General features: G+C 45.5%; 1 protein-coding gene across 5 annotated transcripts in view; it reads left to right on the top strand.

Annotated features, from left to right (window-relative positions):
* Window positions 1–14203, top strand: part of SIPA1L2 (signal induced proliferation associated 1 like 2) — a 221931-nt gene extending 207728 nt beyond the window's left edge. For 3 of the 5 annotated variants that reach the window (XM_055080853.1, XM_055080855.1, XM_055080852.1), the window contains 3 exons: window positions 7916–8039; window positions 8987–9068; window positions 12934–14203. In XM_055080853.1, the coding sequence (XP_054936828.1) occupies window positions 7916–8039; window positions 8987–9068; window positions 12934–13080 (353 nt within the window). In that variant the 3' untranslated portion in view covers window positions 13081–14203. Of the gene's footprint in view, window positions 1–7316; window positions 7371–7915; window positions 8040–8986; window positions 9069–12933 lie in introns of all 5 variants that reach the window. The other 2 variants (XM_055080854.1, XM_055080851.1) reach the window with 1 other exon arrangement.
* Window positions 14204–15818: the final 1615 nt, after the last annotated feature.

Here is a 15818-nt window from a genome sequence, read left to right as displayed (position 1 = left end):
ATGATACACTATTTGTCCTTCTCCATCTGACTTACTCCACTGAGTATGATAATCTCTTGTTGCATCCAACCATTTTTTTTTTTTTAGATTCCATATATATGCGTTAGCTTACGGTATTTGTTTTTCTCTTTCTGACTTACTTCACTCCGTATGATAGACTCTAGGTTCATCCACCTCACTGCAAATAACTCAATTTATTTCTTTTTATGGCTGAGTAATATTCCATTGTATATATGTACCACGTCTTCTGTATCCATTCGTCTGTCGGTGGACATTTAGGTTGCTTCCAACTTGGCTATTGTAAATAGTGCTGCTGTGAACATAGGCATCCCCTTAGCACTTTAAAGAGAAAGGTGTTCACCTCGATGACCCAGTTGCCCTGCCTGTGACATGATCTTTTTGTACCAATTCTCAAAGCCATTTCTGAGCTAGACTCAACATGAAGAAAAGATAGTCCAGAAAATCCCAATGTGCCTGTTAAATCATTACAGACTAATAAAGGCAGTTCAAGATGCCTTATTGAGGGCTTCCCTGGTGGCGCAGTGGTTGAGAGTCCGCCTTCCGATGCAGGGGACACAGGTTCGTGCCCCAGTCCGGGAAGATCCCACATGCCGCGGAGCGGCTGGGCCCGTGAGCCATGGCCGCTGAGCCTGCGCGTCTGGAGCCTGTGCTCCACAACGGGAGAGGCCACAACAGTAAGAGGCCTGCGTACCACAAAAAAAAAAAAAAAAAAAGATGCCTTATTGAGCTCAGGCCCCTCTGGAAGAAGGCTGTGCCCATACTTTGACATGAGTAGTTAGCACATTTGAAAAAAGGCTTTAAAAAAATAGAATGTATCTGCCTATTTGATTGAGATACCACATATAAGTGATATCACTTAATTAGAATAAGTTATAGTAGATGTAGTCATTAAAAGTTGTCATATCGATTTCCCTAAAAGGGTATATATATAATAGAATTAGGGCCTATTTCTAATAAAAATTAAGATTTGAGAGATACCTTCAAAGCCTAACAAAGAATATCTACTTTATTCCAAATAGTTGCATAATACTTTTTTAAAAATTGAAGTATAATTGATAGTTGATTTACAATGTTTTGTTAGTTTTAGGTATACAGCAAAGTGATTCAGTTACGTGTGTATAGAGATAGATAGATAGATGGATGATAGATTCTTTTTCAGATTCCTTTCCCTTATAGATTATTACAAGATATTGAATATAGTTACATAAGACTATACCAAATAGTTACATAATACTTAATGGAAAAAAATGTTTTTAATGTTTTAAGTAGATCCCTTAAGTACAGAAACTAAACGAGGGTATCCTTTGAGACCGTGTCCTCTGATTTCATATTGGAATCCTGGACATTTAAACAAGCAATGAAAAGAAAAAGGGAATAAATTTTGGAAGTAAAGAAGTATTTATAGATATGATTCTATATCTAGGAAATATTTTAAAAATCAAAAAGAAATTATTAGAGATTATAAAATAGAGTAGGTAAGATATTTTAAAATATATTTCATATTTTTATAAGCCTCACTTCAAAACATTGTTAATTTTTTCAGTTATCTATTTCTGTATAACAAACCACCCCAAAATTTATGGCTGAAGACAGCAGTGGTTTGTTATGTCTGATGATTCCATGGGTTGGCTAGGCTCAGCTGAGTGATTGCTCTGCTTCCTGTGGTTCCAGCTGAGGTCACACATGTGGGTGTATTCAGCTGGAGCTCAACTGGGTCTGGAGCCTTAAGGTGACTCCACTCATGTGTCTGTACCTAGAACAGCTGGGGTCTAGCTGGACCCTTGTCTCCAGCGGGTAATTATACTTCTTCACATGTGGCTTAAGGAATCAGGAGACCATAAGCAGAAGATATACAGTGTTTCAAGACCCAGAACATTGTATTCACCACGTTCTATTGGGCAGAGAAAGTCCCAAGGCCAGCCCAAATCCCAGGATGGAAGTAGGCTCTTTCTTCTGGTATGAGGGGTGGCATGTGCACACAGCCATCTTTGCAGACAGCCTTCCACTTAGCAGTCATAAAGAACACCTTAAGTACATCAGCATGATCAAATTATAAATTCCTTGGGAGTTAGCCATCATTAGAATTATAAGAAGAGAAAAGCACTGGACACTTTTGATACCTGAAAAGTCATAATATATGAAAGGATAGGAATGGATAGAAAGCACATGAGAAAGAGGAGAGCCCTTCCTGAGTTAATTCACAGACTTTGTACCATTTCAGTTCAAATATCGAAAGGATATTTGCATCCATTTGGAAAACAGATGAACAATGGTCAACAAAAAGTTTATTATAAATCAATAGCAATAAAGCAGCATAGTAATGATTCAAAAGATAGAAATGAGTCCTTTTGAAGGGAGAAAAAAAGAGCCTAGGCTGAAATCTGCGTATATTTAAGAGTTAAATGGGAGTGGAATTTATGTACTCCATTTGGATTTAGAAATTAGAAAAGTCAATTCTAGAAAAAGTAAAGACAGAAAGATTAATGTTTTGGAAGCATGCCCATACCATAATTATGGAGTAATGAGAGAACATACAGAGTGTCATATGACCAGATAAAAGTATTTAAATATTTAGATCTTTTATGAACCTGGATGAGAACATTAAAATAAAAGGGGAAGTAGGGGAGCATGGGAAAGATTTGTAATAAATGTGATGGATAAAACCGGGGTATCTCCAGTGAATGAAAGAACATGACCCCCCAAAAATGCCAAATGCCTGATAAGCAAACGGTCAAGTCATGTGTCGCACAGTCCAAAAGAAGGATCACACAATAGATAAGGACTTGAAAAGTGTTCACCCCCACATGTAAATGTAAACAGTAATGAGGTACCAGCTCACATCTTTTGAGTATGAAAAACGATGCAGCAGCTCTGGAAAGCTATGAAGAATGCTCACAGCTGGTATCATTATAAAGATTATAAAATGATCCATCTTTGCGTTCAAGCAATATGACAATACATAACTAGAAGCAGAAAATGTACCCACCCTTTGACCAGAAATCTCATTCCTGAGAATTTGCTTGCTGGCAATTATTTAAAAGAATGGAAAAGCTTCCAACAGAGAAATGCTATGCAGCATTGTTAAAAATTAATTAATAAGTGAATAGATAGGTAATGCAGCTCTACTCCAAAAACCAGTGTCTAAAAATTGAGAACTCCTTCATAAGCTTGGGAGAGAGAAGGTGAGTCAAGTGCCAAGTGTGTTTCTCAACACAGTCCACACCCCTCACTCCCCTCTCCTGTGACAGGTTTGAAAACTGGCGGAGTCCCAGTTCTGGCTTGCTGTCACGTGGGCAGTTGTTATGTTTAGGGGGGAAGGGTGAGATGTGACCTTCGGCCCATCAGAACTCCTACACAACACCTGTCATCAATGTTATGCACTGAGACCATCATTTGTCACTTCCCTTATGACATAAAATAATGTGAAGTATAGAGGGACCGAATAAAAGAGAGAGGTCCCATCCCCCCAATATGGTCAAGTGAACAAACCCAACTAGCAAAGCTAGCTGTGGGTGGGACAGTGAAGCCTGGGAAGGGAAGTGGAGTCTCCTTAAAAGTTCTAGGATTTAAAGTAGTTCTCTTATGAAAATATCAGAGGTTGCCAGTTGGTGTGTTCTCCGGCATTTGTTGAGTGGATGATGTTGTCTTAAGTGGAAACAGGTGTCAAAGGCAACATTATAAACTGGTGATTGGAGATTCTCTGCGTGTCAGTGTCCCGCATGTGTCCCCACAGGCCTTTCCACCCCTCGGGATTTCAGCTCTTTCCCGCTGGTGGTAACTGTGGCAAGTGGATGTGTGTGCTCGTGACATGTGCAGAATTAACTCATTTGTCAGGCACTGCCATGGGAATGAAGTATTCCACATAAGTGTATTTTCTGAAAAAATGGAAGTTTACACTTTTATTAGGTTCTCTATGCCCTTGGTTTCTTAAACAGTGCAATAAGCACACATGTTTATGATGAGAACTTTTTCGGTTCTGAAGCTTCAGCTTAAGTTTGATAAAGTTGTTAGTCACTGTTATTTAATCACTGCGTGGATATAAGCATAAACAAAATGGGACATACGGTAAGACTCCTAAGGTTTAAAAAACAGAAGAGGAAAGAAAAATGACAGCCACTTAGATGAAAAATGCACAGTTAATTTACTATAGTAAATTGACTTAAATTCTCTCAAAAGTAAGAAAATTGTTTCGGACCAAACAACAATAGTTGTATCTTAAAGAATAAATCCAGAGCCTTTCTTTGTTCATTACTCAGCTTCTAGACCATTACCTTGCAACATTCATCAATAGGCTGCAAAAGGCTAAGCCAAGGTACTTTGTGTTTAAAAAATTTTTTTTTCCTGGCAGTCAGTTAAATAAGCTACAATTTGATAAGCACAGTTGTCAGAAACAGAACCTGTGATTTTCTGCCTGTAGCTAGAGAGCTTTTCTGTAATTTGTAGTTGTAGCAAAGACATATGAGAACAGCCTCGTTTGTGGAAATGGGTTTAGTTTAATTTAGCCTCACACCTGCGTGTCCTGTATGGCATACATCTGGCATACGTTCTCCTGTTCCATACCCTGGGCAGACATGGCTTGTTGATCAGAGCACCCGTCCCTCCCGATTCAGGCCTGGACTTACGGGTCTCTGACAGTCCTCCACACAGCTTGCCTGGAGTCAAAGGGATTATTTGCAGGCCAGTGTTGTGCCATGCCTGCTCTAGATTGATACGGAATAGTCTGCTGACTGTTCATCCTCTTGTTTAGTGTTAAATGCACTAAAATAAGAAACTGACAGTAAACAACAAGGTCCTGCTGTGTAGCACAGGGAACTATATTCAACATCCTGCAGTCAACCATAATGGAAAAGAATATATGTATATATATATATAAAACTGAATCACTTTGGTACACAACATTGTAAATCAGCTATACTAATCAATAAAATAAATTTTAAAAAAGAAACCGACATTGAAATCAGGTCTTTTGAAGATTATTTCAAGGGAAGGATTGTTTCCTGTGTAAGCCATGCCCTCATGTCCCCTCTTAGCCAGATTTGCTTGCACAGGAAAGAACAGAACGGAAAAAACCGAACAGTGTGGGTGATTGGATCTTTGCTGTGCTTACCATTTATATGAAGTTCATACTCCGAGCCTCCCTTTTCTTACAGTTTTGTCTGTGCCTTTTGGTTCAATGTCAGTAATTACTTTGGTTACTGAATATTTATCTTTACAGAAATAAGCTGTGGAGGAATAGAGCTCCCACTGGAAACTGTCACTAAGATTAGCTATTTTACAAAGGAGTTTAGTGTCTGTACTTAATCAAGTAGCATTCTGGTTGCATTTCAACCTCCCAAGCTTTTCAGATTCAAAGTGAAATCCTCTTTGTGAAATTACATTGTTGGCAAAACTATTTCTGGCTTCTTGCCTGCTGACCGGTAGGACCTTGTTTCTCCCCAAAGAATGTTTGAATGGCTGCCAGTAGCAAGTTCTGTTTCTTCAAATATGTGGGTACTTTATCAATTAAGGTAAAAATAGATGAAGCAAGCTAAGACATTTTCATTGAGATATTTAGACTTGACCATCAGAACCAAGTATATTAAGAAAGATACAAACTAACCAAATTATTACCGGGTTGCATAAAATGTGGATGAGTCAATGAGACTCTTTTAAAAAGTGAGAAGCATAAGTGCTTTTCTTTTTCACTCCTTTTGGTCCGTAGTTAAATTCACTGTGGAATAAAAAAATGGCTCTGCTGTTGATTTCTTTTTAACTGGGAAGCATTCCCTGCTTTGGGGCCGTCACAGAACAGAGCGTTATCTTGGACACTCCGGTAGGCCAGACCTTCTACCCCTCCAGGGCCCCTCACCCCCGGCCTGTGTGCCCTGTCCTTCCTGCCCACCTCTGCTGGTCACTTCCCATCAGGTGTAAAAGTAGGCAGTGCCCAAGTTATGCTGTTCATCTCAATTAAATGACAAATTATTTCATCAGATGCAAAACCCCTACTAGTCTGTACCAAGTTGGGAGCTTCGTTGTCTCTCAGGAATGTATAGTTACAGAAGGTCTCTCATCCTGTAGAAGGTGCGAAGCGTGGAGAAGGGCCCCTTAAAGCTTTACGGGAATGTCGATTGAGGACACCTGCGTACCTGTCATGGGTGTTGAGGTGTCACGACGGAGGAAAGGGACACACGGCTGGGGGGCCTGCTGTACGATCGATCGGGCGGGGTACTCAGCACAGCTCTGGGAGGGCCCGGACTCTGTGGGTGCCCCCATCCCTGAGACCCAGTTCCTTCCAGGGCCCCCAGCCCCTCCGCCATCCTCTCTGATTAACGGGATGTGCGTGACCCTCCAGAATCCAGACGAGCAGGTAGCTTCATTAGGAGAGGCGTCCAGCAGCCAGCGGGAGACAGAGGGGGATAAATTAAGAACAGAGCACCCCTGACACGGACCCCAGTGCGATTTCTCAGCCATTAATCAAATCACGTGAAAAAGCCGCTGCAGCACTAATGCACCTGCCGTATCCCCCGGATCCCAAGTGTGGATGCCCTCGGGTGCCGGGGGGCGTGGGGGGTGGATGATTAGATGTGTCCCTGGTTCTCCCCTGTACCTTTTGCTTGAAAGCAGGATTTCTCTGCATGTCATTCAGCATTTCTGGGCCAGCGCTCTTGTGTCAGAGTTCAGCGCCCAGAGCTGGGCCAGTCTGGTTCCCGTTGCGAAGAATATCGCATTCCCTTTCCTGCCTAGCTCTTGAGACATTGGATGTGAAGTCACTGGTGCCAGGAACAAAAATGGCCCCGTGCTGAGGAGGGGTGGTCGCGCGGACCATTGCTGTGTCACTGCTGTATACATTACAGATCTTCCTCTAAGGGTTTTTGTGAGGATATGCAGCTAAACTCTCTCACTACCACTATCTTCTTCAGGGAGCTGGTCATTTAAGCAAACCCAAAATGGTCACGCCTTCCTGCAGCTGGATTGGCACGCCACTTACCATTGTTGTGTCACGACAGCCGTGCGTCCGGCCAGGACCATGACACGTGAAACGTGCAATCTCTCCACACTCTTTGGCAATGCATAATACTGTCTCTCGGGGCAGTTCCTGGCATAGTACAACACATGCACACAGGCAGACATGTACACACACTTACACACATGCAGATGTGCACACTGGCACACACGTATACACACGTGCCCCTCACACACACACACACAGCTGTATTTCATAGGACCCCATCACCTGAGCCTGATGTGAGCCCCCAGAGGCTCTCAAGTGAGGAGAGATATCACTGTTCAAAAGAAAATTCTAAATCTTATTTCAGGTCTTGACTCAGATGAAGAACTTGGGCTACTCTGTCACCACACGTCCTATCTAGGTGATTGTCTGGGGTTGTTCGTGGGGTCTCCATCCTCCGTGACCTTTTCTTTCTGTTTCATTGTCTGCACGTCTGCATGGTTATGGAAGCACGGAGGGTCGGGGACGCACAGGGTGACGTGTCCGGGCCATTGTGTCTCAAGGATGCTCTCCAGGTTCGGGGAGAGCTTGAGGAGAGGTCCCTCTCCTTGGCTCTGGGAATCAGTCATGTCATTCCCCAACGCCATTCTTTCACACCCAGCCAGCAGCTTTGGCATTTCTTGGGATGTGGACAGAAGAAGGATTGGCTCTAGCAAAGCCAGTGTCTGCTCCTTGTTCCCACGGCTGTGATGTGAGTGTGCCGTGCAGCCCAGAAGGACGGCCAGTCGGAATGCTTTTTGATTGTCAGCCGCTTGCCTGAGTTTGTTCTTCTGTTTTGTTTCAAACAGGGCAGTAACTGACTGGGGGGAGGGGAAGATTTTATTCAGCAACTATTCATTTCCACAAAGAAATGGTGCCTTGCGGCTATTACTAATGCTTCTTTCTGTGTGTGTCTCCCATCCCCAGACCGGAGAGTGGCGTCCTTCTGTACCCTGACAGATATGCACCCCGAGCAGGACCTGGAAGGGGCCCAGGAGCTGCCTTTATGTGTCGATCCTGGCAGTGGCAAAGATTTCATGGACGCCACTGGGTATGTGACTCCTGTGGACCACCTCCCTCCCGGGTCCCAGGCCCCAGTGGTTGACAGGGATTCAACTCAGCCCCGGCCAGCCAGGAAACCATTTTCCCCTGCCTTCCCCAGTCCTTCAGGACCCAGAGAAGGGACCGAGCGGGCCTGAGTCGGCTTCCGCGCCGCCGGGTGGATGGAGCTTGTCAGCATAACTGCTGTGCTCCGCGGGAGGGTCCCGCCAGGACGTGCAGTCAGTGCCCTTGGCGGTGCGGCTCACGGCCCGGGTGGGAGGGTGTGACGCCCGGTCAGCATCTGCCGCCTGATCACTGCGGCGGCATCAGACGGGGATACCTCGCTGACCGTCCTCCATCTGCCGAGGGCACGCTCCCGCCCACCAACCCTGGCCCTCCACCCGGCCCCAAGGCGCCCACTGAGGTGTGCCGAGAGCGAGCCGTCTCTGTCCCATGTTCTCGGCGTGCTCATCACCCACAGAGTGTATGTTCTTTCTCAGTGTCACCCACGCCTGATTCCAACTTTTCTGTCAACTCGAGTTTTCAGCGACTTGCATGTTCATCTTGGTGATGAGCCTCTTGGTACTTCCTTAACAGAGAAAGGCAAATGTGGGGAAATTGAGTCTGTATTTGGTTCTCAGGACTTCATTCTGGTCTACCTAATCTCAGCTGCCAACTGCATTTAGATCACCTATCTTTTGCTTTCTTACCAATGTCTATGCCTGTAGAGATTCTGAATCCCCTTTAATTAAATCAAAAGCGACCCAGGAGGGATTTTTCCACCAAAGCAGCAATGTGTTCACTTTCGACATCTGACATAATCTTATTTATTTCCTTGTTGGGCTCTAAGCACACAATAGAATTTTTTACCTGAAAACTTTACCAACGAAAACTCTTGACTGCAGTGTCTTGACTTCAGTGCGCTTGAGTCTCTCTAAGTCTTTCCTTCCTTGCTAGAGGGCGGTCTCCATCCACACTGACTGGGAAAGTCAACCAGCTGGAGCTGATTCTTCGGCAGCTGCAGACCGACCTTCGGAAGGTAAAGCAGTCGATTGGAAGCCCACGCTCAGAGCTCTTTCTCTTACACAGTCGACCTTTTTTAACTGTTAGGAATAAAAAAAAAGACACTCAAGAAAGATAACTGCCCTAATCAAAACCCAACAGTAAATGGAAACGGAGACTCCTGAGGTCTGATTCCATCTTCTTGCCCACAGCTACTGTATTTCATTGTAGGGGACACAAGGTCCTGTAGATCTGACTGAATGAGGGTGAACCCTGGACGGCCAGTCTTCAGAATGAGGCAGAAATGCAGCAGGCTAGCGTTTTTCAGTTCAGTGAGTTATCAGTTGCACCAACATTTACGAGCTGACCTAAGAAGAGTTAGCTGCTGTCAGGAAGCCTGGCCTCCCCAAGCTGCTTCCTCCTAATGAGTCAGCGTCTGCTCTACCCATCAACCTGTGCGAGCTTGGTCCTCAAAAGATGTGAAGTCATGCATTCCACAGACATTTGCTGAGCTCTTGTTGGATCATCAGCACCGTGCTGTCAGTAGCCGCTTTGCTATCCAGGGAAATGGAATGGAGTGCTGTAGCTGGAGGGTGATGGTGAGGCGGGGAGGGGCCATGGGGAGGGTTTTGTTGGTGGAAGAAGGGAGAAGTGACAGCTGGCGTGAACGCTGGTGGAGATGATCCGTTTGGGAGGGAAATAATATCCTGAGCCTAACGAGGAGGGAGCTGGCCTGGATGGGAGTAGGGGCCGTCCACACACAGTTACCAGAGCAGAGTGTGTGTGCGTGTCTGTGTGTGTGTGTGTCCGTGTGCATGTGTGCACACATGCATTCATACACGAGTACAGGCCTACCTCAGAGATACTGCAGGTTTGGTTCCAGACCCCTGCAATAAAGTGAATATCACAATAAATTGGATCACATGAATATTTTGGTTTCTCAGTGCATATAAAAATTATGCTTATGGTATACTGTAGTCTGTTATGTGTGCAATAACATTATGTCTATAAAAACAATGTACATACCTTAATTTAAAAATACTTTTTATGCTAAAAAGTACCAAAACAATGACAGCACGTTGAAGATCACAGATCACCATAACAAATGTAGTAATAATGAAAAAGTCTGGGATATTGGGAGAATTACCAGATGTGACACCGAAACATGAAGTGAGCAAATGCAGTTGGCAAAATGGCGCCCATGGACTTGCTCGATGCAGGGTTGCCACAAACCTTCAATTTGTAAAACACTGGTATCTGCAAAGCAAGGTATGGCTGTAGTCCAAACAGAGACAGGTTGACAAAGTTCCCCTCTGGTTGTTTCTTTATTCCAGAGCTGAGAGTGAGCAAAGGGAAGGAGGGTGAGAGATTTTAAGGATGGAGGGTAAGGTGTAGAGTGGAGGATAACTGGACCAGATGTATTTGGTAAGACTGCAGCATAAGTTAGGTTTTTTCCTCCAGTGTGGATGACCAGCTGTCCCAGCTTGTCTGGCATGGAGGGTTTCCCAGGACACAGAACTTTCAAAGCTGGAACTAAGAACGTCCCACCCTGTCTCCAGATGTAGGCGTAGAAAAGTTAGAGAGTTGGACTTAACGAATATTAGATTTCAGACAAGAAACTAAGACCAGGAGCAATAGACAAGGACCATTCAGTGTGTATAGGATGTGATTAAACTGAGGGACTCAGAGTCTAAGCTGGGTGAGGAGGAATAATGTCATCACAGGGGGTGTCAGTGGATGCTGACAATAAGGTAAGATTGGTAGATTAGGTCTTTTTGGAGGGGTGGATACTGGAGAAATTATTTTAGAAAGACAAGAGGTGGTGGTCAGGCAGTGCGAGCTTGAAGCATTTAGGAAGATGTGCAGTTATCAGTAATAGCTTCAAGGTACGGGAAATGGCCACAGGAGGGGGAGTGAGGGGGGGCAGTCTTCGAGGTCACAAAGAGACTGAATCAGGTGGAACATCTACAGCGTCTTAAGATCATCAATAAACATGAGGGATGGAGGAGGAAAGAAGAAAGGTGAACCACATTCTAGAATCTTCCATGATGGGAGGGAGTGGAGATATAGTCGACCATGGCAAAGAGAAGGGGTGGCAGGTCTTACAGCCCATGTCAGGCTTCTCACGGGAGCTGGGATTTTAGGGGAGAGCAGTTACCTGCACCGGGCAGCTGGGGCGAGGTGTTGGCCTGGCAGCCTCCAGGCCCCGTGCTCTTCAGAACAAGCCCTCGTCCCCAGGAGAGAGTCAGGACTCATTTATAGCTGAAGATAAAGGGAATATCCAGGGAAAAGCTTGAGAATTCAGCAGGTTTTGGTGACAGAGGACGCATTCCATGGGTGGAGTTTAAGGGTCAAGGGGTCAGGAGAGGTGGGCAGCTGAGCTGCAGCAGGTCCCTGGGGATGTCTGAGCCGTGTTGGGAATGAGAGCCTTGGGGCCTGGGGCGGCCAGGAGCTTGAACCTCTTGTAGTGATTGAGGGAAGTGGACTGAGTCAGCAGTGAATTCTAACAGCAGCCTCCACTTGGGAGCGGTGTCTTTGGTCGAGATGTGAGAAGGGACAGAAAATAGGAGCAAAGCTCAAGGGCAGGGCCAGACACGCCGAGGGGGCCAGTCTCCTGAAGAGTCTTAGCCCCCAGCTCACCTGCACGGCCGTGGGCACAGGGCTGCAGGTGCATCTGCGGAGTTAGCAATCAAGTCATCTCCCACCACCACTGTGACAATGACCCCCCACTCTCTCTCTGGGGCAAGACATCCCTTTCAGCGTTTGGGAGCTCAAACTTGTGTTGTACGTTTTCCGTTACTGTCTATTGGAAACTCCAGGTCTGATTCTTACAAAAAATCTTTTTTTTTTCTTAATACTATTTGTTTATTTATTTTCGGCTGTGTTGGGTCTTCATTGCTGAGCGCGGGCTTTTTCTAGTTGCGGCGAGCGGGGGCTACTCTTCGTTGCGGAGCACGGGATCTAGGCGAGCGGGCTTCAGTAGTTGTGGCACGTGGGCTCAGTAGTTGTGGCTCACGGGCTCTAGAGCGCAGGCTCAGTAGTTGTGGCGCACGGGCTTAGTCGCTCCGCGGCATGTGGGATCTTCCCGGACCTATTTGTTTATTTATTTTCGGCTGTGTTGGGTCTTCATTGCTGAGCGCGGGCTTTTTCTAGTTGCGGCGAGCGGGGGCTACTCTTCGTTGCGGAGCACGGGATCTAGGCGTGCGGGCTTCAGTAGTTGTGGCACGTGGGCTCAGTAGTTGTGGCTCACGGGCTCTAGAGCGCAGGCTCAGTAGTTGTGGCGCACGGGCTTAGTCGCTCCGCGGCATGTGGGATCTTCCCGGACCAGGGCTCGAACCCGTGTCCCCTGCGTTGGCAGGTGGATTCTTAATCACTGCATCACCAGGGAAGTCCCTGAAAAATCTTGATTATTTGTACATAGTTTTTAGTGGCACACTTTGAAGGTCATTAGGGAAATACACTGTCCCAGGAAAGCTTTAAGATGAGATGAGCTCATGATAAACAAGCCCAGGATCAGCAGCTCTGCTGATTCCGACTTCTCCGGTAAGGAGGTGCACCCGGGAAGCTCTGCCCTCCTGTCCAAGGCTATACCTTTTCCCAGGCCCCCTTTTTCAGATAGAGGATAATATAGACTGTGGTTAATCACCTTCCCTTATAACAGCTGTCTCGCTTCCTGTTGGGCGCAAAGTGGGATGAAAGGAAAGAATATTCTGAGTTACTCGTCCCCACCCCCCTGTTTTTGGCAGAAACCAGAGCGGTCAATCAGATTCCCTGTCCCCTCAAGAAATAAATAAGTAAATCAGTTTAAAAAAATAAAGGGTAGAAGCGTTCGTTACTGCAGCTGGGAGGAGAGAGCGTGTCTGGCAGATGCATGACCATCTGTTTCCACCCCCTTCCCCCAGGAGAAGCAGGACAAGGCCGTGCTGCAGGCCGAGGTGCAGCACCTGAGGCAGGACAACCTGCGGCTGCAGGAGGAGTCGCAGACGGCCGCGGCCCAGCTGCGCAAGTTCACGGAGTGGTTCTTCAACACCATCGACAAAAAGCCGTAACCTGAGCGCCGCCCAACCAGGGGCCCTGGGGAAGCCCGGGGTCCCTTCACAGTCGCCAACGTGGTTTCTCGCTGTGCTTCCAGCCCACCGTAGCTGTGCTTGCTGTCCCACTCTGTCTAGCACCATGCCCCCAGCAGCACAGGAGCCGCCATGTGACCGCGGAGAGCAACGCTCGTGAGGATGAATGTAACGCTGGTGTTGAGATGAATGTAAACTCTGGTGTCAGTGCGGCCCTCCGAGGCTCTGCTGAAACGGAGCTCTGCGTGGGCTTCCCTCCTGAGGGACGAGGGTTGGGTTTTATGTCCTATATATCAGGTGACTTGGTAGAGATATTAAAACAATTGGCCATAGCTTGGGCTTTAGAATTGTAAAATAAACATGAGAACAAATAATCAGACATATACTTTAATGTTAAAGGTGCTCTATTTTTTTGGATGTACAGTAGTTTTTATTTCTACAGCCACATTATCATAGCAATAAGAAAGAGGCAGGGGAAATAGTTGGAAAAGCCGTGTCGGGAGGGGGACAGAAAAAGCACTGATGTGTCTAACACGAGTTCAAATGCAGTTCCTTTAGAGACTTATTTATTTGCAGGAGCAAACGGTGCCTGAATATTAACAGTGTTCTGATTAAAAAAAAAAAAGAAAAGAAAAGATACATATGCCTTGTAAATGGCTCACTGAGTAGTTACTTCAACTCTTAGTTCACTTTTGTATAGTTGATGCTCTGTTGAAAAAAAAAAAAAGTCAACCTGCTTACTTACGAGAGCCCCCCCCGTGTGCCATGAGCCAGCAGAATCACTTGTACAATGCCAAATTTGTTTATCTTTGTACAGAAGCTTTGATGAAGTGTCTTGTATTTAACACCCTTATTTAAGCTTATTTAACCTTAAATTGTTAATTTTATAAACTTTGGTTTCACCTGCACTATTTTGGAGGGCAGTGTAGGTAGCAGCGGGCTCAGAAAAGGCTGAGCTTGCCCAAGCAGAGTGAGGAGAGGGGCAGGACCTTCCTTCTAACAACTGGATGCTGCTAGTAACAAGTTGTTTGTATTGCTTTACCATTTTTAACTGTTCTATTTGAGATGAACGTACATTTTGCTTTTTTAATAAATGTTTAAAAGAGTCCACACAAGGAACAGTGTTGTCAGGTGAATGTAGACTTTGGGGTTCTAATATGTCAACAATCTGAGTGTATGAGAATTTATTCCTGGTAATTTAGGACCTTAATCTGTACTGAGTACTACTGAGCCTTCTTACAGAATCCCAACCTGATTTAAAGTAAAAAGTTACTAGTACTGATTAACGGCTGCCACGTGCCAGACACTGTCCTCTGCACTTCTCATAGATCTCATTGAATCCTAACAGTATCCTTACTAGGTGGGTGCCGGGATTCCCATTTTACAGCTCAGTAAACTGAGGCTAAAGTCAAGTGATTTACCCAAGATTGCCTTTCATTTTGATTTTTTTTTTAATTTTTAATTCAGCAAAGCATTTGGTCTTGCTCACAAGAAAATAAATGCAATAAAGGAATAGGGATTTGAAAAATAATCAGGAAGGAGTAAACTGCAAACTTGAATCAAAGGTGAGACAGAAAGAAGACAGAACGTGAGCCAGAGTGGGAAGGGAACCACAGTAAATCACAGTACAAAGTTCTCCACCTTCCGAGAACAGAAACCATATCAAGAATTTGGAGGAAGCAAAGTGATTCCTAGAATTTACCTTCAGAGGGATTTCTCATGTGGGCTTCATTCACATGAGCGGTGTATTGAAAAATAAACGGTCCTGCAGCCGATGGAGCAGGAGGCTTCATGAGGCTGTTTCCTGAAGCCACCCCTGCAAAAGATACAGGCGCACCTCCAAGACACATCCAGGGAATGCGGATTCTCAGGAAGCCGGGGCTTCATGGGCCAGGTAGGCATCTTCCTCCCTCCCTGCTCTCCCTCTCACCACGAACCAGGCAACTTGCCAGGAGTGGAAGAGCCATCAGTGATCAAGACCAGCTGGGCCCTGTCTTCGCGGGGCATACAGTCTAATAAGGGGAGACAGGCATCCGATTATTTGAAACTCAAAGATAGAAATAACGAGTGCCTGGGATGGGCTCCCTTAATTATTATTATAATTATACTGTAGTAATTATAGTAATAACTGACATTGTTTGACTCGTTACCGTGTGCCAGGCACTGTTCTGTGTCCATTGTGTCCATATGGCAACCCTAAAGGACAGCTACCTAGATCATCCCCTCTCTACAGGTGAGGAACAGTGTGCTTGGGAAGACCTCCGTGGGTAGGAAACTTCTGAAGGTGGGGAAGGAGCAGGCCAGGGGGAGCCGGGGGGAGTTTTCCAGGCAGAGGAGACACAAGTTCAAAGGTCCCGAGTCTGTAGAAAGGATATAGGGAAAATAGGTAGTGATGGGGAAAGAAGGTGACGTTAGAAAAGACAGGTAAAAGCCAGATCATTAAGTGACTCTAGGCCATAGTAGAGTCTGGATTTTATTCTAAGCCAAAAGGAAGCTGTTGAAGCGGGAAACCACCGTAATGTGTCCTGTGCTTTTATTTTTGTTCTGTTTTGTTTATTTTATTATATGTCCTGTGTTTTAAAGGCTTACTCTGACTCCTAAAGCAGAAGGAGTTGCATGGAACAGGGGCCTGCAGACTTTCTGTATGAGGCATACAGTCGATATTTTAGACTTTGAGAGTCACATACTGTCTGTTGCCTGTTCAGTTCTTGTTTACTGCC

The sequence above is a fragment of the Physeter macrocephalus genome, chromosome 20 (genome assembly GCF_002837175.3).
Source record: "Physeter macrocephalus isolate SW-GA chromosome 20, ASM283717v5, whole genome shotgun sequence".
Classification (NCBI taxonomy): domain Eukaryota; kingdom Metazoa; phylum Chordata; class Mammalia; order Artiodactyla; family Physeteridae; genus Physeter; species Physeter macrocephalus.
Note: the sequence above shows the minus strand (reverse complement) of the source record. Positions and strands in the feature narration are given on the sequence as shown.